The sequence below is a fragment of the Brassica oleracea genome, chromosome C7 (assembly GCF_000695525.1).
Source record: "Brassica oleracea var. oleracea cultivar TO1000 chromosome C7, BOL, whole genome shotgun sequence".
Lineage (NCBI taxonomy): Eukaryota > Viridiplantae > Streptophyta > Magnoliopsida > Brassicales > Brassicaceae > Brassica > Brassica oleracea.
Genome location: NC_027754.1, coordinates 46,964,481 through 46,990,751, shown reverse-complemented (window position 1 = coordinate 46,990,751; position 26,271 = coordinate 46,964,481). Strand labels below are relative to the sequence as shown.

General features: G+C 37.8%; 6 protein-coding genes across 6 annotated transcripts; 1 reads left to right on the top strand and 5 right to left on the bottom strand.

Moving 5' to 3' along the window:
- Nucleotides 1-3,338: 3,338 nt before the first annotated feature.
- On the bottom strand, nucleotides 3,339-5,319 carry LOC106301489 (probable serine/threonine-protein kinase sky1). The gene is made up of 3 exons (XM_013737894.1): nucleotides 4,950-5,319; nucleotides 3,975-4,820; nucleotides 3,339-3,831 (listed from the first exon to the last, which is right to left on the bottom strand). Exons 1-3 carry the CDS (start codon nucleotides 5,130-5,132, stop codon nucleotides 3,538-3,540), a joined length of 1,323 nt encoding a protein of 440 aa, XP_013593348.1. The 5' UTR covers nucleotides 5,133-5,319; the 3' UTR covers nucleotides 3,339-3,537.
- A 374-nt stretch (nucleotides 5,320-5,693) lies between these two features.
- On the bottom strand, nucleotides 5,694-6,383 carry LOC106303783 (54S ribosomal protein L19, mitochondrial). The gene has a single exon (XM_013740100.1). It carries the CDS (start codon nucleotides 6,338-6,340, stop codon nucleotides 5,870-5,872), a length of 471 nt encoding a protein of 156 aa, XP_013595554.1. The 5' UTR covers nucleotides 6,341-6,383; the 3' UTR covers nucleotides 5,694-5,869.
- A 1,144-nt stretch (nucleotides 6,384-7,527) lies between these two features.
- Nucleotides 7,528-8,119, bottom strand: LOC106305457 (54S ribosomal protein L19, mitochondrial-like). The gene has a single exon (XM_013741822.1). It carries the CDS (start codon nucleotides 8,117-8,119, stop codon nucleotides 7,649-7,651), a length of 471 nt encoding a protein of 156 aa, XP_013597276.1. The 3' UTR covers nucleotides 7,528-7,648.
- A 3,252-nt stretch (nucleotides 8,120-11,371) lies between these two features.
- On the top strand, nucleotides 11,372-12,272 carry LOC106302142 (RING-H2 finger protein ATL45-like). The gene has a single exon (XM_013738671.1). It carries the CDS (start codon nucleotides 11,390-11,392, stop codon nucleotides 12,089-12,091), a length of 702 nt encoding a protein of 233 aa, XP_013594125.1. The 5' UTR covers nucleotides 11,372-11,389; the 3' UTR covers nucleotides 12,092-12,272.
- Nucleotides 12,273-16,892: 4,620 nt separating this feature from the next.
- Nucleotides 16,893-19,433, bottom strand: LOC106301539 (plant intracellular Ras-group-related LRR protein 4-like). Its single transcript, XM_013737968.1, has 2 exons — nucleotides 18,643-19,433; nucleotides 16,893-18,253 (listed from the first exon to the last, which is right to left on the bottom strand). The coding sequence occupies exons 1-2, from the start codon at nucleotides 19,223-19,225 to the stop codon at nucleotides 17,199-17,201; spliced, it is 1,638 nt and encodes a 545-aa protein (XP_013593422.1). The 5' UTR covers nucleotides 19,226-19,433; the 3' UTR covers nucleotides 16,893-17,198.
- A 4,600-nt stretch (nucleotides 19,434-24,033) lies between these two features.
- On the bottom strand, nucleotides 24,034-24,540 carry LOC106303463. The gene has a single exon (XM_013739724.1). It carries the CDS (start codon nucleotides 24,538-24,540, stop codon nucleotides 24,034-24,036), a length of 507 nt encoding a protein of 168 aa, XP_013595178.1.
- Nucleotides 24,541-26,271: the final 1,731 nt, after the last annotated feature.

Sequence of the window (26,271 nt, the reverse complement as noted above, 5' to 3'; positions counted from 1 at the left end):
AATTGTATTCTGCAACGATAATTAATTTGAAACAGAGAGAGAGCATGTTTATATTGATTTACCTATTTTTCATAAAATTTTAAAAGTAATATATGATAAATTTTAATTATGAGTAAAAATGATAATTAACGTAAAACTTATATTGACACCATAAAACGTACTAAAATTTTATTCTACAGTGATAATTAATTTGAAACTGAGAGGGAGCATGTTTATATTGATTTACCCATTAAAAACACAGAAAATAAGTTAAATTACAAAGAAAAAGCATATTTTATGGATTCTTAGAGCATCATCATCCCACATACCCAATTAGGGTCTTTTATTTATTTTTTAATATTTTTAACCAATAAATATGTGTTAAGAGACTCTGTTAAGAGACCCGATCATTTATGTCTTCCATTGCAAGTCTCTTGTTTAAGTGTTCTTAAAAAAAATTATTAAATATTTTTTATTAAAATTATAAATTTTTTTATTAAATAAAACATAGTAAAAGAGATTGAAATGAATCAGAGGAACAACAAAGCGTTTTGACCTGAAGTGTGTGTATCTGCCTGTTTCTTTTGCTTGATCTTCTTATCGCTAATCATCTTTTGTCTGGTCTCATAAAACCTGAAATCATCAAGTATACATGTCTTGCTCATATACTCCTTGTATATCTTTATTATTCTTAATCCATCTTCCACATTCACCCAACAACAAAACCATGACCGCTATGTCTCATAAAAATTCAAGACGGGTTGAAAAAGGGAGGGAAGTATAGTGAACCTCTTGAGTGTCTCTGCCATTGGTGACAGTCTTGTTCTCGTTTGATTCTGTAAACATAGAAGTAAACCGAACAAAAGTGTTGGTCGTTTAAAATACCAAAATTACTTCTTTTTTTTTGGTTGAACTATAACGTTTGTTCTTTGGTGTTGGTGGACAAGATGAGCACATAAAGAGTAAGGGGGAGAAGATGATTAGTTAACTGACTCGTTGAACTTTTAACCAGAGTAAAGCAACAAGTCAAAAACATAAAACCGACACGAAGTTGAAGGTTGCCAGCGAACAGAGCAACATAGGTTTATCTTCAGTCACACTAGCCGAAATTTAACCAAAAACTAAGAGCTTCAAATACAAGACATGTGACTTTAACTAAAAATCTAAAACGACATTTTTATCATTGTTCAGTCGAATAGAAGCTGAGACGAAGCGGACGTTGTAGCTACAGATGCCAACACCTTGAGCATCTGATACTTCTCTCCCAAATCAGTAGAATCTGGAGAGAATGTAGCTGTCTTCAAACAAGCAGTATTTTTCAGGAGATATATTGCCATCTCCCTGTCCCCTTGTCTCCCATTGTACCCAATCCACACAAAAGCCTCTAGACTAGACAATAAACACTCAGGAACAGAACTCGGCCGCCTCCGACCAATTGGGGTCTCTTTGCTTTCGCTTCTTAATTTGTTCTAAGACCAAAGATATAATTATCAGTCAATGTCAAAAATATAATCATCAGGAAAGTAAACCGGATAAAAGCAGCAGATTCTAGAGAGAACATACATTGCTGAGTTTGAGAAGTCGCAGTTTAGGGGAATCTTGGAGCATACAAGTAAGAAGATCTCACCAGCCTTCGGTGAAAGTGTACAAGTCCAGATGAACAAGCTGATTGAAGATCATACCAGAAGGATGCACAACCTGTATTATTATTTTTTCATATACAAGAGACATAGAGGAATAGCAACAGTTTGAATTTACAAGATTCAACTGATTAGTTATTACCTCTGAAAATGATAAATATAGCGAAAGGCAGTGGACAGAAGTAAGAGCCTTTAGAAACTTTTGGGTCACTCCAGTAGTAATGCAAACGGAAGCCTCCACCAACGCAGGCATATTCTCCATATGACGGAGGTCGTAAGCTACAGAATCTGTAATTTAAGGTGCTTCTGGAAGGACAATTCATTACCCAAATAAAAAAACGATCGTAAGACCTCGCCTAACTTTGATTAATCGAATAAAAAGGGAATAAGTCTAGCTACTAAAAATCAAAGATCCAAGTGAATTAAGATCGTCCAGGATCCAATGGTTAATCATCGATCACAATATATGATTACAAATCAGCATAGCTCGGAGAAAAAACAAAAACAATCTGAGATTTCGATCGAGAGAGACCTTTCTGTGGCGGGCATTAAGCTCCTTGGATACGACGGCCCATCTCCGGCCAGTAACCATCACTGCTTTGCCTTTGTCCATTCGCTTTAGTTTTTCGATCCAAGAGACAGAGATGAATAGCGAAGCAGCAGAAGAAGGAGAAGGAGAAGATGAAGACGAAGAAGAAAAGGAGAAGAACAACCAAACACACAACACGTGTCTCAAAAGACGGTATCTTCTTTCCCCTGAATAAGATACGTTTCCTTTTAATTATGCTAATTTTTTTTTTTTTTTAATTCAGTTAATGCTAAGAGACGGGAGTTGCATACCCCGTTAATGATGCTCTTAGACTGGATACAGAGTGTCACGTGTAGATCCACGTGCTGTTATGGAACGTGTGAGACAGCCAGGCACACAATGAGAGATAAATAAACATACAAATCTGTGAAGAATGAAAACAAAAGCTCATTCATGCACGTCACATGTGGTCTGAAAGTTAAAACCATCTGGCCACGTCGCTTTTAGATTTACCAATAAGTCATCTTTATTTCAGTTTGTAATTTATATAAACGAACAAAATTTTAGTTTCACTAGTTAGGGTGTTTTTTTACTTCTAAAAGTATTTTGCTTCTATGAGAGAGAAAGTAGGTACTGAATGATATGAGTAGTATTTTGTTCAACCTGTAATTTTATTACCATCAATAGATACGTTGACACTGACATGTTTAAAATGGAATTTATATTTTGTATGGACCATTGATTTATATTTTGTATGGACCATTGATTTATCATTTGTGTCCCTATATAAACTACTTGAGTACATAAAAAAATTCAAAAGGTAAATAGCGCCGACAAAAAAAGAAACCGCAGTGATAAGTAAAATAGTCATTCAGTTTTGAATAAAACGGTATATAGATCTTACAACTTACAAGTAACCATTTGAGTGTACAGAAGATCAATTGTGTGTTTTCTTTAGTTTCTATACGTTTATATTATTAACTAAAATCACATGTGTTACATATCTTTCATAGTTTTTTTTACAATTGACTGTTTTCAGTTTTGTATTCACTGATGGACTCACCAAACAATAACTAAAACGAAGCAACCAACAAAATGTTAGGATTTTTTTTTAGTTTTGTCAGTTATACATCATGCACATAATGAACTTAGATGGTGACGCAAAACTTTTACTAGATCACTAACTAGTATTAAACAAGAAGATGAAACATCTTTGTTAGTTGATTCATTCATTCATTACAAGGCATTTCTTTTATAAGCAACAAATGAAGTGGATGTTTAACCAATAATCATAACTCTCCAAACAAAACAGAGAACAATTAAGCAAAAAAAATATCCAAGTTGTTCAAAAAGAAAACATGTATGAATAAAAAGAAGGTGGAGTTTCTTTCACCCTTTGATGTGCAAGTTTCTCATTTGAGATTCTACATTATCTGCATTGTTCTGTGTACTTACTACATTCATCCATGGATGTTCCAAGCACTGCTGAGCAGTTGGTCGTTTCTCCGGCGCAAACTCAAGAATAGGACTCAGAAACTCAGCAAACTCCTTCGCTTCTGCTTCCGGAAGCTTGTACTTATCCACCAGTAAACGATCCAGTGGCCAATACTTCAACCTCCGGATCCTCTTCAAATCTCCATGTCTGTCAAAGTAGTCTTTAGACTTCGCTCCACCAATAGCAATCTGCACAAACAAACCACGTCAAGAACCGAGTAAAAGAAACACATGGCCGGTCGTGGACAAAGCCCACTAAAACATTGGCCCTTAGCCCCAAAAAAATATTTTTTTATCAAAACTAAATCGTCTATAGCCTTTAGTAAAGATACCTTTCGAGGCATTTTTCCTAGAAGCTCCATCATAAGAGCAAGATGATCCTCGTCTTCTCCATAACCATTCCCTTCTTTAGGAGCAAACAGCATATCCCCAGTGACAAGCTCGAAAGCAGTACAACCAAAAGACCACATATCAACAGAGAAAGAGTATCGAGACTTCAGTATCACCTCAGGAGCTCTGTACTGTCTCGTCTGTATCTCTTCAGCAAACTGTTTATCAGCCCAACACGCGTTACCGAAGTCAACCACTTTGCATCTCATATCAATCCCATCAAGACTCCTCTCCGTATTGGACGACGCTTCTCCACCAACCATTGAAACTCTCCTCTCTGATATCTTAGCAACCGCTCTTTTAGCTCTCCTCTTCAGCTTCTTCTCAATCAGATTCATGGTCGAAGAACCGCCACCACCGTTTGCGTTTCCCTCAGGCTTTTCTAACAACGGAGTTAAACCGGATCTAACCGGATCTTTAGCAGGGTCAATGGTGGAGCAAAGAAGAATATTCTCCGGTTTTAAATCAGAGTGGATCATACCGAGCTCACGGTGCAAGTAATCCAAACCGGTCAGCACGCATCTGCAAATCTCCCTGACTTTATCCATCTTCAAGCCTTTGTAACGGTTGTACCTGATCAAACGGAGCAAGCTGTCGCCGAGAAACTCGAGCACCATGCACAGATGCTGCCCGTTGGGGCCAGCGTGCTTGAAATGGTCGATGAGGCGGACGACGCATTTGGTGTTTTGGAGGTCTCCGTCGGCAGCAGCTGAAAGGAACTCGATTTCGTGGAGTGCGGCTTGTGCGAATTGCTGCGCGCTCTTCTGAATCTTCAAAGCAACGTAGCTCTGCACACAAAGAGACGTCAACATTGGATAAAGGAAGAGTCTTTTGATCTCGATTTGTGATAAAGGTTTGATCTTTTAATGAAAAACTAAACATTGCAGAGATCAAGAGCAGAGAGAGAAGAAGCGTACAGAGGAGAGAGTGTCGTAGGCAAGCCAGACGGTGGAGAATTGACCCCAGCCAAGCTTTCTCTGAGCGATGTAACGACCACCGGAGAAAGGGTCGCCGATCCTGACGGCGTGGTATCCACCTTTGCGGTAAGAATCGAAGCCTTCTTCTTCACCTTCTGATCCAGACGAGGATGAACACGACATGTCTCTCTGTCGGAAATTGAACTTTTGTCTGATTTAAGATCGTCAAAATTGGATCTTTGCGAAAGAGCTTTCCTTTTCCTTACAAGGGAGAGAGAGAGAGAGAGAAATGGCACTCAGATTGCGTGTGACCCTTCTCCACTTTTTGCTCTGTTTCTGTGTTTTCCTGATTTAAACTTTTGAGGGGTAATTCTCTGTTTTGCCCTTGCAGGGTGGAGGAGTTGTTAAGCAATAGAGTTATTGCTCTGGGGGGTCATATGTCGTTTTAATATTTAAGGGCCAAAGTCTCTGTCTTCCTTAGAAGGTTAGACCACTGCATTAATAGACCGGTTTGCTCCCGAGTTTTGGATAAACCGGTAAACTGGAACCAAATATCACATTTTGATCATTGAGATTCATGTTTCTCTATGATCTCAGATCACATTGGTCCTTCAAATCACTAATAAGCTTTGAACACTCACAACTCTCTAGAAAGCTGAATTTACAGACAAGAAGAAAAAACAAGAAGAGAACATAATCGATTCACAAGCTGAACTTACTACAATCAGAACAGAGTGTACTCTGTTTAAGCTAAAGGAACTAACTTTATTACTCTTTAACGATCCAAACACCACACGATCAAAGTGTTTGTAACTCAATTGTCTACTGAAACAAAGCAACCAAACAGAGGAAACAGAGCAATCTGACATTCATGTTTATTAGACAAGACAAAAAGACCATTTCGAAATGAACGTTTTAAATCACTCCAAATCCTGAACAATCTTGATCCCCATGGAGTTAGCGGTACCAATGATAGATTTGCAGATCGACTCCAACGGCATATACTGACAAAACGGATCCGTCTGCTTCACCTTCGCGATCTCGTACACGTGTCTCACGGAAAGCGTCGTCACCGTCAAATGCCCCGGACGCGTGCTCCCTTTATCCACCCCCGCCGCTTTCTTGATGTACCACGACACGGACGGAGACTTGACGGTGAACTCGAACGAGTTGTCCTTGTACGCCGTTATCTTCACGGCCATCGGAGTGTCCGGTTTGTACTTTTGAGTCCTCGCGTTGAAGTCCTTGCAGAACGCCATCAGGTTCAGCCTGTACTGACCTAGCGCAGGGCCCACAGGAGCTGCTGGGCGTGCTCCTCCAGCCGGGACAGTCAGCTTGATCGTCGCCGCCACAGCTCGCCGTGTCGCGATGTCTTTCGCCGCCGCCGCCATTGTTTGGATCGTGAAGAGCTTCCTTCTTCCGTTTCCAGGGATCGAGGGTTTTACAAGGTGTAGAGTTTGGGCCTTAGCTTTTGATTTGGGCCTTTACACTCAATAATCTTGTACTATCATACTTTTACATAAAGGGAAAATGATTTTCCTGCCATGGGTTGTAACTTTGTAGTCAATTAATAACGTTATGGCCACTGCATTGATCAGTCTGTGACAATGATATGAATCTAGCGTAACATGGAGACATACCTTAGAGATTTTTATGCCATGGGACAAATAAACATATGTTTATAGTCTCTTACTAAATAGTTTTACAGTTAAACAACACAGAAGTATTTTCTTACAAATGAAATCTTGAAAGAAATTATTACCCAAAAAGCCTGTTGTAAACAAGTGAAATACACAAACTATATCATCCATAATAGAAATAATATCTATTAATTTTCAATCACAAAGCTTATTTTACAATTCTACAGTAAATAATAATAGTATATAAAGGATAGTAACAGTAATCTAGATTCAAAAAAAAACATTTGTTTTTTATAACACTTCAGAAAATATAAACATTAAAAATATTCAAAAGAAATAAATAATAAAATTCAAATATTTTTCTAAATTTAGAAATAAATGTAAAAGTTGTGAAAAAAAAATCTTAAAATGTTAGTAATAATCTATGTTTAAGTTCAAAGAAATTAATAATACTTTTATAAATATGCCCTATTATCATAAAGATTAAAGATGATGCCCTAAGCCAATGGTCTCACAGAGTACACGTAACAAACACGAGGCGACTTTGACTCGTTGTTCAACTTTTTCGAGTCACAAGTTGGTTTTATGGGATTTTAGATTTTTGTCAACCTTGGCTACTTCAACAGAGTCCTAAAGGAGCAAAGCTTAATGCTACCATTCCTATATATTATCATTTTGAATTTTTTATATTGGATTCAAAAGATAAAATCTACTCGTTGTACGTAGTGCATTGTCGATAGCATAAAGATACATATACTCAGAACAAAACATATATAAAATGCAATGTGAAATATAATTAAACACACGCACACACACTAGCTAATGTGTAAACTAAACCTCATGGATTTGGGATGTTTCGACACACTAGGTGTATCAATGGTTCTAGTCCATAGCGACTACGGTCAGGTTTGATATTATTTTATTTCGGTTGGATCGAATGTTTTTGGAACTAGTAAAATATTTTAACCTGAAGTTGAGAATTAGTACTTTCGTCACAAAATTAATTAATAAATAAGGTAATGAGGAATAAATAGTATGATAAAGCAATAACCTCTTTAATCACTCCAAATCCTGAACAATCTTGATTCCCATGGAGTTAGCAGTACCAATGATAGATTTGCAGATCGACTCCAGAGGCATATACTGACAGAATGGATCCGTCTGCTTCACCTTAGCTATCTCGTACACGTGTCTCACCGAAAGCGTCGTTACCGTCAAGTGCCCCGGACGTGTGCTCCCTTTGTCAACCCCAGCTGCTTTCTTAATGTACCACGACACAGAAGGAGATTTAAAGGTGAACTCGAACGAGTGGTCCATGTACGCCGTTATCTTCACGGCCATAGGAGTGTCCGGTTTGTACTTTTGAGTCCTGGCGTTGAAGTCCTTGCAGAATGCCATCATGTTAAGCCTGTACGGACCTAGCGCCGGACTTACAGGAGGTCCTGGACTTGCTTTTCCAGCCAGGACAGTCAGCTTAATCGTCCCCGCAACTGCTCTCCGTGTCACGATGTCCTTCGCAACCGCGGCCATTGGTTAGAACGTGAAGAACTTTTTCCAGGGTTCGAGGGTTTTTATTACACATGTCTTGGGTAGCAAGGTGTATATAGGAGAATAGATATTATGGACCGTTAATCGTGAAACCCGAAAAGTTTGTGAAGCCCAAACCAAAGAATATAATAAATACTATTGTGAAAATTAAATAAATATAGATATGGCATAAGATATATATAATTTTTTTAGTTAAGTTTAACTCTTAAGTATACATATATACACAACGATTTTATAATTTGTTATAACAATAATACAACTCATAGTCTTATTCGCTAATCTTATATACAATCCAACCACTCAATTAACAAACAAGTGCAAATTGAAGGATAAAGAATACTTAAATTCTGTTTTTACATAATAAGAAACGATTTTCCACCCATTTTAACGTCATGGCGATTGCACTGATCGTTTTGTGGCGTCATGTATATATGTCGACATTAATGTTTTCGGGACCAAAAGTCAATACAAGTGTGCGCACCGACAGTGACATGAAACCTGCGTTATAAACATGGACACAGAGAGTACATGTAACAAACATGATGCATGACTTTGACTCGTTGGATAACTCTTTTGAGACTCAAGTTGGTTTTATGGGCTTTTAGAATTTTGTCAACCTTTGCTACTTCAACAAAATGTCCAAAAGGAGCAAAGCTTAGCTTTTTTTTTTTTTTTTGATCAAAAAAAAAAAATGCTACTAATTCCTCTTATCATTTTGATATGAGATTCAAAAGACAAATATACACGCTGTATTGGTCCTTGTATAGAGATAAGTCACATAACGATACATAGACTTTGAACAAAACATAAAATGCAATGTAAAATTTGAACACACGCACACTAGCTAATGTGTAAACTGAACCTATCGAATGTTTTTGAAACTAGTAAAATATATTAATATATGAAGTTGAGAATGAGAACTAGTATTTTCATCACAAAATAAATAAATAAAGTACTGAAAAATAATATGATAAAAGGATAACATATATAGCATCTTTATGTGTGTGAAAACAAACAACACACAACTATAAGGAGGCATTATCCAAAAACCAAAACTATGGATTATTGATGCTCCTATCTCCATTATTGCTGGTTTTCTTTTTTTGTTTCGGTGTGCTGCGAATGTCTTCTCTTCATAGAATATTTTTCTCCAGCAGTTGTCCCTTCTTCTCTGGTTTCATGTTTGATGGCAGGAAATAACATGGTTTTCTCCATAGGACTTCGTGATTTGCACCGTAGTATTGGGTTTTTATAATCATTTAAAAAAGTTTGTTTGGAAAAAAAAAACTACGGGTCTAGCACGTCCGGGAATACCTCGTTCGGGTACATTCTCTGCATCATCTCCCTTGGTTCTCTAAATGATTATGAAAGCTAACGAACGCTTTCGTGCATAAGATGAAAAGGGCGAACAATGCATAAATTATGCAAAGACGCAAGGATCATAAGTGCCGGCTTATGTGTTCACGACTTCCGTAACGGTCTAAGCTTTCATTGAATCTCCGTCATCTACGTTCTCATTCACTGCAGTATATTTCACAAGCTTAACAAAGTTTCCCCTATTGGCTGATTCCATCGACTCATCATGCCCTCGAAAAAAAATCATTATCGTAATAAATACTTACAAGCATCAAGCTGTCAACGCAGGGGCACGCCCACCGTGTCTTCTTGTTTTAATTATGGGCTTGGGTTTATTAACTCGGTTTGCTTTTTCACTTTTGTGGTTTCATAAACGTATTCACGCCGAAGATTATTATTCCCTTCCTCCTCAGTGTACATTTCATTTCAAACTTGTTATTATTCTCGTAGGTTTCGTCCATCTTCGTTATAGCCTACACGACCGAGTGGTGATTCTTATAATATTCAGCTTACAATTTTTATTTTGTAGGATGAAATTTCCAAGTGATTTCATCGAAGCAGAACTTCACTTACTTTTACCAGTACTATAATACTATTTAAACCAACGCAAACAAAAATTGTAATAATGATTCTGATTAGCACCATTTTCTAGAAACACCAAAGCTTTCTACACACGTGGACGATGTTACCTGCCGTTCATGTTATAATGTAAAATATTACTACCTTTGACGGACACGTACATCCATTTCAAAGATTCTGAAACTGGATTGTATCCTTATCAAGATCCCACCTACATGATCTAGACCCAAAAAAATTCAAAAAATTATATTACAAATCTAAACCAAAACTCTTCCAGGAAATAAAATCACTTAAAGTAACTGACTTTTAACTAAACTATGCTATCTCCGAGAGTCGAGCGACTAAAAACTAAATAATACGTTGGCCAATGTTGAGTCATTTCTTTAATCCAAAGTTACAGCTACATTCTCTAATATTGGAGATAAATAGTTAAAGAAATGCATTAATTTATGGATGGATGGAAGAACTAAAACTATTCTTATCTTCCAAAAACAAATACTCTGCAATTCAATTCACTGAATCAGAATTTCGAATCAGCTATCAACAAGTGCATTTTCTCTGAAACCTCAATTTTTTGCCTTCTGATTTTGAGAGAAAGAAATTGCAAAATAGAGAAAAAATAAAAATGATGATTAAGTAAACAAAAGAGTCTAACCGAAGTAGGTTTAGGTAAGAAAGTGATTTATTCTTATATATACCTTTTAATTATGGGTTCGTCAAACTAAACCTATAAAGAGTGCCCACACGGCCGCACCTACCCGTCTTTTCTCTGTTACTTCCTTAATAACATACGGCAATTTGATTCTTATTATATAATTAAGGGAACGATTTGGTATATGATTACGATAATTCCAAATCTAATTTTTCTATTTGGATCTATATAGACGCATGCTTCAACAGGTCAACTTGCATTAGATATTTTAGATATTTTTGTCCATTTTGTATTATTTGATAAATTCGGAACAAGTTATTTATTTTACCGTTTTGTAAAATAACATACTTTTAGAGAACCATGAATTGTTTATTTTTATGATTCTGGCATTTCTTGTTTTCTTAATCTAGAAATAATGTCAATCAAATTTTGTAGATAAGAACATCACTTTTCAAAAGTTTTAATAATATACTACAATAATAAAGGAAAAATCAAGGAAAAAATATGTTTGGCTTTATGGATACTTCAATCTTGTTTTTTTTTTTATTTACGTAAAGTACTTCTCAGTTTTTCTTATTCATACAAACTTTTTCAGCCGATATTACATGGATTTTTAATAATTATTTTATATATCCTCTAATTATCTGCAATTGGGCATATGTATTATGTATATAAGTAAGCTGTGTATGTGTGTCTATTATTATCTAACTAGTTCAGATTCTTCTTCCTCTCTTTCTTCTTTTCTCTTCACCACTCTCACAACATTCTCTCTTTCTCTTCATACATCAAACAACATGACTCGCTCCTCTAGATTCCTCGGATCGGCGACGGCGCCGCCACCACCGCAAGAAATCCTCGCCGCAGAAACCGACATGGTCATTATTCTCTCAGCTCTCCTCTGCGCTCTCATATGCGTAGCCGGCTTAGCCGCCGTAGCTCGCTGCGCCTGGCTCCGCCGTCTCACCGGCGTTAATTCCGCCGCCGTTGGTGAATCTCCGCCGCCGCCGAGCAAAGGTCTCAAGAAGAAAGCGCTCCAGTCTCTCCCCAAGTCAACCTTCGCCGCCGCAGACTCGCCGAGCACCTCCGCCGGAGACGGAGACTCATCCACCGAGTGCGCCATATGCTTAACGGAGTTTACCGACGGAGAAGAGATCAGGGTATTACCGCTATGTAGCCACGCCTTCCACGTGGCGTGCATAGACAAATGGTTGACTTCTCGGTCGTCGTGTCCTTCTTGCCGCCGGGTTTTGGTTCCGATGAAGTGTGATCGGTGTGGACACCACGCTTCCACGGCGGAGTCTCAGGCTAAAGACCACCAAGATCGTTCACAGTTCACTCCCGTCATTATTCCTGCTTTTCTTCCTTAAAAAGTTCACTTTATTTTATAATTAAGCGAAATATTATCGGCATGATTAGAGAAAAGTAAAGTATTCATTAACTACGAATTAGGAATCTTTTTGTTTACTTTGATCTTTGTCTGTTCCTCTTTGTAAAACTGTAACACTGTTCTGAACCTGAATCAATCAGATGGAGTTTCTAAGTTCGATATGTTAATTTCTTTCCCATATACTCACAATTCGCTTAAAATTATGATTTTAAATTTATAAATATATATAATATTAGAATATGATTTAATCGATAGGACAACATGCCCACTGAGAAAAAAGCCATGTGAACCCGTTTATAAGCGAAACTCAAAAAGGAATAAAGACTCAATTAAAAAGTTGGAACTGGAAAGTACGAATTTTCCGTAATTTCCTTCTAATGTTTTGTGAAAATATAGCAAGTGATTGGTCGTTTATCTTTTTTCCGACAGTCGACATTAACTGAAAAATTGTAACGGCACAAGTAATGCTAATAAACTAGCAATTATTTGCGGGTCGATAAGTTCAATTAATGTAGTGATTGTAATAGTTTAGTTATATGAAGATTATTTATATGCAAATTAGATAAATAATCTATGATGAAATGTGTGTGTATTCAAAAGTCTTCCTTATTTTCAGTCATTAGTCAAAGAAAGCATGTATGGTCTCATTATCGTTTACCCGCAAATAAGGAATGAATCGCTCTCATTCAATCCGGATGGGCAGATAAATTGATAGTTGTCTGTTTTTATTTGTCAGTGACCATTTATATACGAAGACTCTAGACTTAAAAGTAGTTCAAACAGTGTAAATTAAACAGATCAAACGGAACAAGTGCATATCAAACGGATCGTACTAGAGAGATGCATATCAAGCAGAACAAATAACTTTATAAGTTATGAATGACAAAAACAGTTCAAAAAACCAGATCATATATTTAAATAATAAAAATTACACCAAAAAAATTATAACACATAACATATATGATATAAAAAACTATTATTTTAAATAATAAAGGGAGTTGACGTGTCTTTATTATTTATCAATGTCACCAATTTTATAACTAAGTAAAGTTACAGCCTAAAATAAAAATACAATTGAATGGGAAGGTTTAAACCTTTTCTCTTTTAATTTTTATAATAGACGCAAATTCACTTACTAACTCTGCAATATTTAAAATAACTTTTCTCCCACCCTAAAAAACACTAGAACAATAAACTAACCTTAACACATATCAGAAACAGTTATAGTATTGTATTTCAGTTTCAAGTTTATAATACAGAATCATATTAATTTAGAAATTATAAATTTAGAAATAGTATATGTATTACTGTGTTATTGAATAAATATATTGTTACAATAACACTTTTTTCCAATTGATACATCTATAAACTATTATACTAATAATTTACATGAATATATTATACATTATATAACTCTTTTACATTAAAATTATTATTTTTAAATATCTCTTTTTTACATTAATTTTTTTTTTAAAATATCTCTATATACACCCACTTTTTGTTTTTAATATGTTGAAATATGACAAATTTTCCATTTTCAGTTAATATATATATATATATACACTTTTTATTTTTTATTTTAAATGTCACACTACAGAGTATTTCTTTTTGTTGTCTAGAACTTTTTTCGATCGAAGTATAGAACTAGTACGTCACTGGTTTTATTTATAGTGGGATGAATTAATATTTTGAGAATTAATTTATTTTACTAAAAAAAATTTATTGGCCGGACAAATGATAAAATCGTTGAAAAAATGTGTACGGTAGAAACAAAGGCAGGTCATCTGCTTTCACACAGATAAGGACAAAACAAATTATCTTTAGCAGGTCTCCTGCATATTTTTCCTAGAAACATAAAAATTTGTGATTGGTGTTTGCAGTACACAAATGCAGGACATCTGCCACCATGCAGGACATCTGCGAATGGTCCGTGCGTCCATTCATACTCTTACTTTTTGCAGACCATATATACCAATTAATTTATAGAGTAGCTATATAGAAGAAGATTTATAGAGTTAAAAATTTGTATAAAATACGTTAGTAGTTTTAGAGTAAATTGGCCGTAACATATATGGTACTCTTTAAAGTGTTCCTGGTTGTTGTTGAGAAGCTGTATACTCAGATTAGACTAAGTGGTAAAAGAATAGGAACAAACAATCCTACAAATTGATCAAATGAATATAAGTCACAATGTGTTTTATCATTTCTTTTCACGTGCTACGAAGTTGTGTGTATTATTTTGAAAAAACAATATATTTAGCAAAATATCACAGAAATACCCCACATGAAACAAACATAAATTGATTAAAATTGTTAGGTCTCTTTCACCATTATAGCAATTTAACTTTTCCCTTACATTTTCATTTTATGGATTCATGTATTTATTATTGGCCGTTTTATAGATATTTTTTTTTGGTTATTTTGTGATGCAAGTTGATGATGATAAACTAATGCAACACACTTTATTGATATATCAAATATCTGAATTTATCTACACACATGAAACAAGCATAAACTGATTTATTTTGTTAGGTCAAATTCACTACTATAGCAATTTAACTTATTTTCCTTCCATTCTAATTTTGTTATGTGAATTTTGTTAGGTCCCTTTTCACCATTATAGTAAATCAATTATTTTGGTTTTGACTTTATACTTACAGATTCACATAATTTTCTTGGAGAAATAGATAACTAACAATACCATGTTTTGTAATTGTGAATAATAAAGTGATAAAAGGTAAAAAAGTGGAGAAAGAGGAATGAATATTTGAAGCAAAACGATAAACGCACCACCCAACTTATAGACATTAGAAACGCATGACAAGCCCAAGTATCATCCACCTTTCAGTTTCACTCAATGGAATCTTATACCTTATCTCTTTCCTTTCACTTTCTCCAAATGTTTATTATATGACATCCAAGAGGCAAAAACAGTGAAACAAGATTTCGGCCAACACTTTTTCATCGTTTAACTTTCGCTTTTTTAGTTTTGTCATCTTCAAATAGCTTAAGCTTATCCAACTTTCACTATTTTCTAGTTGAAAACCGAACGTATTCACATTATTTGATAAATCTTCAAAAATATCTAGGCAACTCCGTTTATTAGTTTCAGTTTGATGCAGTCACTAGGTTTCCGTTGAATTCATTACATGTTTTGAATCCTGTTTTATAAAGTTCCACACCAACTGTCATGATAAAAAAAAATGAGAACACTGGAAAAAGTAGATGAATACAAGTTTTTCTTTGGTTTTGTTAGCTTCAAACTCACGTAGTCCCTCGCGCTTTTTTTCGTTAAGTCATCTAGTTTTTAGCGTATGATGTGTCTGGTGTAAAGTGAAGTTTTGCTTTCACGAATATTTTCATCTAGATGGAAATGATTTCACAAATATATAAATCTAATCAGCTAATGAATTAAGAAGAATTAAAGAAAGTTTAGATAGGAGGGTGGTCGGTTTAAAGTATATGATGAAAAATAAGAACATATTTCTATTTTAAAATTACATATATCATTTCATTATAGGTACTTTCCTCCTAACTATCTTTTGCCCTAATAGTCAAAAGAGATACATTTCAAAGATTCACTTATTCATCTCTCAAATTATTTCAATCTTCCCGACTTCTTTTCAATGTTCACATTATATATGTGTGTCCCTTTCAATTTACTATTCCACCTTCACTTTCTTTTTTTTTTGCTAAAAGACCTTCAGTTTCTACCAGCCCCATCATGGCAAATTCTATACCAAATTTAGAATATAACTTTTGAAAACTGTAAGTTTTCATCCTCCTCCTCTGCTTTCATAATTAAAAGCCACAGTCAAGTTTGGAGTATATGTTCAATATAAAGGTGGAAAACGAGCCAAAGTTGGATTTAAACGATTTATCTGTGTAAATAAAATAGTCTGAGCGTAAAATTGTTATATGAATGTTGCCTTCTAAATGTTTTAATATTTATATTCAGAGATCCATTTTTGCTAAAGAATAATCTTGATATTTAGACTACAGAAAAACGCAAGAACAAAAAAAAAAAAGAGGGAGGTGAATAAAAAATGACTTACCAGAAATAGTAATATTTTCTTCCAGAAATAAATAGTGATCTTTAAATCATGGAAAGAAGGAAATAATTACGTTGAAGTATGATTGTCAGTCTGCAACTTTTGGCGGTATGCTCGAATCTATGAAAATATATTTTATAAGGTCTTAGATGGTTTAGCACATAGTTTTGTATGTCGTCCTACTTTTCTTTTGTCACAGGTTAAAAAGAATGTGCATGTTTTGATGATTAGAGAGCATGGCGAGTAGGGACTGCTTCAAGGGTCCTTTGTAGTAGTATCTTAGATCAAAATATCAAATTAAGAGACATATAGACCTCATTTCATATTGATAGCAAAATGGCAAATGCTTTAAGCAGGCTATGGTCTGATCTAGCCAAACAAAAGCTCTGTATGGGCCAAATGTTTTCTTTAACATCAGAGGGATCATCCAAGACCGAAGAGAAAATATATAATATTGTGGAGTTTCTTCTACTTTCAAACAGGGCCGGTCATGGGTAAAGCCTAATGAAACATTCGTCTTAGGCCCCAAACTTTTTGAAAAAAATTATATGTAAATAGACCCCCAAATTTAAAAAAAAAAATTTAGACCCCTAAATTTTTTAAATCTTTATTAAATGGTCTAGGGTTCCCAAATTCTCAGTGCCGGTCCTGCTTTTAAATGACGAAGAAAGCCTTGCTTCACTCACATGAATGAAGGACCATGTCTCGTGACGATTACACATGGACAAAACAAAACAAGAAAAGAAGTTGCATTATTCCAACGTGAGTATTAATTAACAACTTACAACTATCTAGACAAAGCCACGTTCATAGCCTACTCATGTCATGTCTCTCCTCTTAATATCAATAACCATCACATCACATCACTACACACACACATGCTTTTAGGTCCGAGTGTGACTCGAGTTTCAAACCAAAGAAACAAAACCAGAGGTGGTTCGGTTCTGTCCTAACCAGGAAAAAAAAGTAAGAACAGGTATGTGGATAGACATGAATGAAACAATGTCGTGCACAATGACAACACTATCAGCAGTTCTAGACGATCTCCATGCTGTTGTGTTTTCTCTTGTTGGACTTGGGGAAGAAACACATCTGAACCCAACTCTTCTTAGGCTTAACTACTAGAGACTTCTCGTTCCTCAGCTCCACAAGATCATTCATGTACTGAACAACAGCCTGAGGACCCTTCTCAGCTATCTCCCTCGGAGGAACTTGCAACGGATTCTCATGAGCACGAAACACACGCAGCTTCGTAAGCATCCTGAACGACTCCGGAAGAACACGGATCTGGTTATTGCTTATATCAAGCTCCTCAAGCATCTCGAGGTTCCCTATCGATCTCGGCAGCGACACCATGTCGGCGAAGTTGTTTCCAACGTTCAGCTTCACAAGCGTCGTAGCGAAACATAAACTCTCGGGGACAGACTCGAGCTCGTTGAAACTCACGTCCACTTCTTTGAGGCTAGCTAGAGAAGACATCGTGGTCGGTAGCTGCCTGATGTTGTTGTAACGAACGGACAAGATCTCGAGAGTAGTTATCTTCCCGATAGCTTCGGGGAGAGCCTTGAGTTTGTTGTAATCCGCGCGGACTTCTTTGAGAGAAGAACATCCACCGATGGAGTAAGGGAACTCTTCTATCTCGTTTGTCTCAACGTCAAGCTTCTTTAAACTGACAAGAGAGCCGATGGACTCAGGGAGGATATGAAGGTTGTTGGAGCTCAAATCAAGCTCCTCGAGTTTCAACAACTTGCTGAACGATGAAGGAAGAGATGATAACTGGTTGCTGCTGAGATTGAGGTAAACTAAGTTCAACACCTCTCCTATAGACTCAGGGAGATGAGTGATTCTGTTGGAATGCAAATCTAGCTTTGTCAAGGAAGAGAGTCCTCCTATTGTGTTTGGTAATACCACAATGTGATTCTCAGACAGATCAAGTGATGTTAGACTTGATAACTTGCCGATAGAATCTGGAAGCCACTCGACTTGTTCGGTTAGCTTGTTTTGTAGATTCAGGACTTGTGTAGCTTGCTTGGATGATACTTCAATCAGACTAGCAAGTTTGATTAAACTTAGCTTCTCTCCATCATTGCCTATACATAACAAATGGTTCACACACACTAAAAAGTTACTAACACATAACATATTGTAAATCAAACAAAGTAGTATTTGCTCAATCCCTAGTTTGTAGCCAGTTGAGTAACCTATGTTTAACCAAATCTCGACTACATGTATTCGTCTATTTTTTTTGTCCCATACAACTAAACCAATAAAAAAATTATTCCGCAGAAGATACAATGCTGATCCTAACCTCCTTTACAAGTAAATAACCTATGTTTAACCAAATCTATTTATAAACATTTTTTTCAAATGTTTTTTCATAATATATTATCTATTTCAACTGTTTTTTATTTAGTAATTTTCAATCAGGATTTTTGCTGTTCTATAACCTTTAAACTAATGAGGAGATGGGATCACTCACCGGGGGATTTTCCGGCGGCAAGTGTTGAATCCAGAAGCTGAGGACTTCTATGAGCAACCAAAGCATCACCATAAAGAGAAGAAGGCTTAGCTTTAGTCGTCACGTAGCTATCGTCTCGTGAAACCATGTCCTTAGGGCGAACAGGGGACTTCTCGGAGGAATACAAGTTTCCCGGCGGCTTAGGAAGACGCGGAGGACGAGATGGAGCAGAGACGTTAGAGGAAGGAGAAGCAATGCAATGAGAAGCTCTTTGGATGAACTCGTCGAAAGAAGAATGAACAGTTTCGAGATCAAGAAGCTTAGTGGCTTCTCTTCTCTGTTCTTTGCTGCGAAACAGAACAAGACCTTTCTTCATTTCTTGCAGCACGGTGAAAAGGTCGCCAGGAACCTCAGAGGGTGTCCTCTGGTCCGCAATGGCTTCTAACCAAGCTTGGTCTTCTTTCTCAACGTTGAGTATCAGAGACCTCGCAGCTTCGACGTCGTCGAGTCCTGGCCTCGGTGGTAAAGATCTGTGAAGTCTCATGATTTCTTCAACCACTTGCTCCGTCGAGTCCAAACGCTTATCCAATTGCATCGAATCCATTAGATTAAGAGAAACACTTCAAGTGTGAGATTTTTTGAAGTGAAAAAATAGATAAATAGATAGAGAGAGAGAGAGAGAGAGTTTATGTAGAAACAGAGAGGTTCTTGTTTCGCCTCATAAAGACGGCTGTTTCCATCACTCTCTGTCTCTTTATTATCTCTTTCTTCCTCAGTTCTTCTTCTTTCTTGTTCTGGTCTGTTTTCACCAGAAATAATTGATTTCTATTAACATCTTTTTAGTTTCCAAAATGTTAGTAATTAGAAAAGTAATTATTAACATTTATCATTAGAGGATTCCCATTTTTCTTTTAGGTTTTAAATGCGACGGAAATAACGTGAAGCGTGGTCCGTGGGATGGTGACCTATTGCTTATCTGTGGACTTGTATATCACGTTATTCCCATTTTTCTCCCTATCCACACTTCTTCTTCTACGTATTTATGGAAATTATCAACTCCGTTTTGTATTATATGTGGAACAGAATCTGCGGAGATTTTGCCTATTTCCATTTTCCTGTCTCTCCGAAAGTTATAGGAGTAAAATATGTTTTTCTTTACCGTTATATGTTTGCTACTGTTTGGAATAAGCATTATACCATTTGGAAGTTGGAATGCTATTGGGATCATCAAAGTTAACTTAATAGGAGCATTATTTGTCCCTAACAACACGTGTCGGTGGCTGCGTCGACGACGTGTTGTCCTTGATTAAACCTGTATCAGTTTCAGCTGTCACATTCACAGTCCATACTTGCATATACGCATATGCATAATGCATGTATATCAGGGACTTGAGGAATTATGTAGCTTTTCTTTATTCTGCTGAACTATTTGAAAATTTGTTTAAATAATTAGTTTAGTAAGAATACAAATATAAATATTAATCAATTGTGTTCATGTTATAAGAGTTTAGACTGAATAATACGTTTATTGATAATGTAGAGAGTATTTATACAATGTACAAGTAGGGTATTTAGTACTATGTAGTAATTACAAATACATCCTTATGATATATACTTATTGCCTAATACTCCCCCTCAAGATGGTGGGACTGAGGTGACACCAATCTTGTTGCATAGTTGTTGAAAAGCTTTCCGTGGAAGAGGTTTGGTAAGGCCATCGGCTAGCTGGTCATGAGATGAGACATGAGTGACACGAAGCTGGCCGTTTTGTATTTGTCCTCGCACAAAGTGGTAGTCGATAGCAATGTGTTTCATCCTTGAATGAAAGACTGGGTTGGCGCACAGGTAAGTGGCGCCAATATTATCGCAATACACTGTAGGGGCAGAAGGAAGATAGACACCAAGTTCTGTCATAAGAGAGCAGATCCAGCGTAGTTCGGCAGCAGCATTAGCGACCGCGCGATATTCAGCCTCAGTGGAGGATCTAGCCACACCTTTCTGTTTGTGTGAAGTCCAAGAAACCGGCTGACTCCCAAAGTAGATGATAAAACCGTTTGTGGATACATAATCATCAGAGTCCCCTGCCCAATCTGCATCTGAGAACCCATGTAGGCGGGGATTTGCATCTTTACGAAGGAAGATCCCATGTGTCAAGGTCCCCGAGAGATAGCGCAGCACACGCTTGACAGCTTGCCAGTGATCTGTTGTGGGCTGGTGCATGAACTGTGATAATCTATTAACTGCATAAGATATGTCAGGGCGCGTCAAAGCAAGGTACTGGAGGCTTCCAACGACCCGTCGATATTCATGAGGATCAGGCAAGACTGTACCCGAACGCAGAGAGAGTTTTGGAGATGACGCCATCGGTGTGGAGACAGGTTTAGCATGAAGCATGTCTGTTTTGGTCAGTAAGTCAATGGTATACTTCCTCTGCATGAGATGCAACCCATTTTTATTTCGAATTGCTTCAATGCCAAGAAAGTAACTCAAATCACCCATATCTTTTATCGAGAATTTCTTTGCCAAGTTGGTGATGACTGACTGGACCAGTGTAGATGAGGTTCCTGTAACCAAGATGTCATCGACATAAACCAAGAGGTAAACATAATTGGTACCTTCTTTGTAGATGAAAAGTGATGTGTCAGAGAGCGAGTTGCGGAAGCCTGAGGAGATGAGGTACTTGTGAAGCTCAGAGTACCAAGCTCTTGGCGCCTGTTTAAGGCCATAGAGTGCTTTCCTTAACTTGCAGACATGTGATGGTCTATCAGCATCAGCAAAGCCAGGAGGTTGAGCCATAAAGACTTCTTATGGGAAGTTGGTTTCATTGAAACGAACATGGCGTGAAGTATAAACACGACCAGAGGTAGGATCTAAGCACATGTATGCACTTTGAGTGAGGGAGTATCCAATGAAGATACAAGGTATGGAGCGGTTTTCAAGTTTGTTGGGGGCATAGGGTCTCAACCATGGATAACACAAGCAACCAAAAGTTCTCAGTTTCAGGTAGTTGGGGTCCTGGTTGAATAGCTTTTTGTAGGGCGATTGGTGAGCAAGAAGAGGGGTGGTTAGTCGGTTGATAAGGTAGACAGCAGTGGCAAAAGCTTCAGGCCAGTAGGTTAAAGGCATTTGGGCTGTAGAGAGAAGAGAGAGGCCAGTTTCAACAATATGCCTATGCTTTCGCTCAGACATGCCATTGTGTTCTGGTGTGTGTGGAGGAGTGGTTAGATGAGAGATGCCGTGAGAGGCAAGAAAGGATCTGAGAGCCAAGAATTCTCCCCCATTATCAGAGTAAAGGTTTTGGATTTTGGTTTGAAAACGGTTCTCAACAAGGGGTTTGAATTGGGTAAAGATCATTTTGACCTCTGATTTAGCTTTGAGTGGAAACAACCAAGTGTAGCGTGTAAAATGATCAACTAGGACAAGGTAATATTTCTGGTTTTTGGGTGATAGGATTGGGGATTGCCACACATCAGTAAATAAGTACTCAAGAGGTTTTGTGGAGAAGATAGAGCTTTGATGAAAAGGAAGTTTCTGAGTTTTATTAAGAAGACAATTGTTGCAAGGAAACGCACTAGAAGAAGTTTTCAAACAAGGTAAACTGAATTTGGAAATAACAAATTTAAGAGTAGAGGAGGATGGGTGCCCAAGCCTATGATGCCACTGCGTTAAGGTTGCTTTCGTATCAGGGTAGGATGCGTAAGCTTTAGGTTTCGGGTTAGGCATGGGCCACTCATACAAATCAGCCTTCGCTTGGCCTTGAAGCAACTGCGCCCCCGAGTGCAGGTCCTTCACCTGAAAGTGAGCAGGAAAGAACTCAACTGAGACATTGTTAGCATTACATAATCTATGAACTGAGACTAGATTCTTGCTAACAGTAGGCACACATAGTATATTATTGAGAAGCAAGGGTTTAGTGTGTGTAGAGAAGGATGTTGAACCAGTGTGAGTTATAGGCAAACTCGAGCCATCCGCAATTGCTACTTCTTCACCACCGTGATAAGCATGATGGAGGGAGAGGTTCTGTAGGTCCGAGGTGAGATGGTGAGTCGCACCACTGTCAAGAATCCATGGCGTGACGTTGTAGGGGTTGGCATTGATGAAGTTTGCGCGTGGCTGCCATGGAAGGGACGATTGTGTCTGAGTCCCATAGGAGTAGCCTGATGATTGCAACTGAGGGCACCTACGGGCACTATGTCCAAACACTGAGCAGATTTGGCATTTGCCTTGATAGCCACGTCCTTGACCTCCAGAGGTATTGAGCTGTTGTTGCCATGTTTGGTTACCTTGGTAACCTGATGAGCCACGACCTTGGTAACCCCCACGACGTCCAGCGTTGTGTTTGTTGTTGTTGCTTGATTGACCTCTGTAGTTTGTGTAATTTGCTGTAACAGGAGCTGAGATCACTGGTGGTTGCACCGTCTGTAGTTTTGCCTCTTGATTGATTAGCTTCTCGTGAAGTTCAGAGAGTGACGGTGGTGAGTCACGACTCTCAACTTGATCAATAAGAGTTTTATACTCTTCAGGAAGGCCACCAAGTACACGTTCAATCTGATCTTCAAGGTCCATGGGTTTGCCGAGGAGCGCAAGCTGATCAAAACGAGTTGTGAGCCCTTGATAATATTCATTGATGGACTTAGTTCCCTTGGTCCATGTCTCAAGCTGTTGCTTAAGTTGCTTGATGTGGCCTCTGCTTGGCTTTGCGTATGTAGAACTTAGTATGGTCCAGATCTCTGCTGAGGTTGTCGTGGTCGACAAGATTGGTTGAATGGTTGTTGTGATGGCTCCGAGGAGGCCACTGTAAATAAGTCGATCTTGACGCTTCCAGAGCGTGTAGTCAGGGTTGTCTGCAACCCCTTCATCATTGGTGATTGTTGGTGGAGGAACAATCACTGAGCCATCGATGTAGCCTGCAAGAGCGTAGCCATCAAGGAGAGCATGCACTTGGCGACTCCACATAAGGAAATTTGAGGAGGTGAGCTTTGTGACGTTTGTCATATTGACGTTCATCAAACTCTTTGTTGCGGAGACTGCAATGGTTTCATGTGTAAATGTGGGAGTACCAGAGTTTTGAGACATGGTTGAATGAGAGATCGAAAAATTTGAAAGGAAGGTTGGCGGCTATAGTTTTAGAGATAGTATTAGGGCTCTGATACCATATAAGAGTTTAGACTGAATAATACGTTTATTGATAATGTAGAGAGGATTTATACAATGTACAAGTAGGGTATTTAGTACTATGTAGTAATTACAAATACATCCTTATGATATATACTTATTGCCTAATACATGTAAACAGAAGTCTTAGCTCAACAACTCAGGGATTTTGCTATCTTTTTATGAATTTGATAAGCCACTTCTTTTATTTTTATTTTTTTTGATCAAACACACACGTTCGTTTCATAAGTTAAAGGTTTACACTCCATGATCGGAGGAGTTTAGCAATGAGAGAGCTGATTTTGCCACAGAATCAGCCACCCCATTACTCACCCGAGATACATACGAGAAGGAAATTACATCAAACAAAGCACTAAAATGATAGATGTCAAATAAAATACCGAACAAGGCTAGTACCAAGCCACGACCCTTCAAAAGCTTGACCAGGGTGAGCGAATCGGACAGGATCATAAGGGATTTGATATTCAACGAGGCAGCATGCATCACTGCCGAAGGGATGGCGAGGCATTCAGCCATTAACGCCGAGGAAACGTGTTTGCGCGAACTGCTGATAGGTTCCAGCGGCAACCGGTCGCTACAGCCCGAGAAGACTCCCCCTGTTCCACAATATCCAGTGCGCACATCCCATGCTCCATCAACATTACATATCAGGGTATTTGGAGGTACCAAGAGAGAGCGTGGGTCACTGGTTAGAGGGGTGGAACGTTGAGAGTTGTTGGTAGTTGCCGAAGTGTCCTGCGCCATTTGCCATTCTCGCGCATCAGCAATGGACTTCATGATAATTTCCATCCAGGAAAAAGTTCTGTTCTCAAAGCATCGTTTGTTCCTCGCCTTCCATAAATTTCACAGGATCCATGGCCATAAGGGGATAGTCAGTCCCACCGGAGGGAGGCTTATAAATGATGGAGCGAGTGATATAAGGGAGGCAATAGACGTGATGGAGGTTGTTGGTATCGTCACCAAAGGAGCCAGGCTCCAGACTTGCTCTGCGATGTTGCAATTGAGGAAGACATGAAGGTCATCTTCAACACCGTCACAGGTCTTGCAATTAAATGCCTTGCGGTCCAATTTCCAAAGAAAATCCTTTATCTTTGGTGAGGTTTTGATGTTCCAAATGTTCTTGTTCCAGTTGAAAGGGGAGAGGTCCGCAGTGTTGGCAATACTGCTTGTCATGGCCAGGCCTTACCCTGTTTTAGTAGTATAACATCCCGATTTGTCTAGAAGCCATGGCGTTGCAGGCGCTGAGCTTGTGACAATGGCGTGAATACGGTCCTCATACTGAGGGAGGAGGGACTTTATTTTTCCCGTATCCCAAGTGTTGGTGATAGGGCAGAGCAGATCGCTCACCATCAGGTCGGCATCATTCATGTTAGGTGGTCCGACTGGCCTCAAAGGTTCTTCACACGACAACCACGGGTCCTTCCAGACTCTAATCTTATCCCCACTCCCTACGATCCAACCCAATCCTTTCTTTAGTATCTCTCGTCCCGCCAAGATACTCCGCCAGCCGTGTGACATGCGAGACGGGGCCGAGCATTCTAGAAAGGAGCTGTGTCGGACATATTTACCTAAGAGCACTTGAGCAATGAGGGAAGTTGGGTGCTGAATAATCCGGATGTGGATTCTATAACACTTCATTCAGCTTTGATATAACAAGAATTCTATAACATTATAGAAGACAGATCATCATTCAAAAATTTTAGAATAATTAGCAGATTTTATATGCGCGAATATGTGGTTATCCTACTGCAAGTTGTGTTATAATATAAGAGAAAAAGAAAAGTTGTGTTTAATGTCATTATCTGGTCAAACGAGTTGAAGACTAAACCAAATGCTACTCTCTAATGTTATTTGTTTTTTTTTTCGGTCGAATCTAAACCACACAAGGAGCTCCATTCAAACTAGTTGGTCTTTCGTTCTTCTTTAGAAAACTTCTATATATATAACTAGGAAAAGTTAAAGATTGAAATCTATATGTTTATTTATGGGTCAATTGAAGTAGTGAAAGTTATACTTGAATTCTGCTTCAGAAGTTAATCGTTGAATTTTATTTGTAGACTCTATAGAACAAGTAAAACATATTCATAAAGTCGAACAAAATATGAGCGGCCGACACAATAGAGTCTACAAATAAGTAGAAAACTTAAACTTTTGAATAGAAAGCTATGATAATTCAAAAAGTTTGAATCAAAACTCTACTTTATATTTTCCGACTCTATATAAGTTCCACCAATAATTGTATTCTAGCCTTTTTTACTTTATCGTTGCTTTCGTCACCGTATAAAAATTTGAACATTTCCTATGACTATGCATGTGGGAGAGTCTACTTTGGTATTCGCTCACATCGCCTACATTTAGAGGACGACGTCATTTGTTCAAATCCCACCTTCGCACCGTCATCTCTATCTCTCTGACATCGCATAGAAGTTTCAAAGCATCATCTCCTCTGAAAATCTCTGACCATTTGATTTCAAA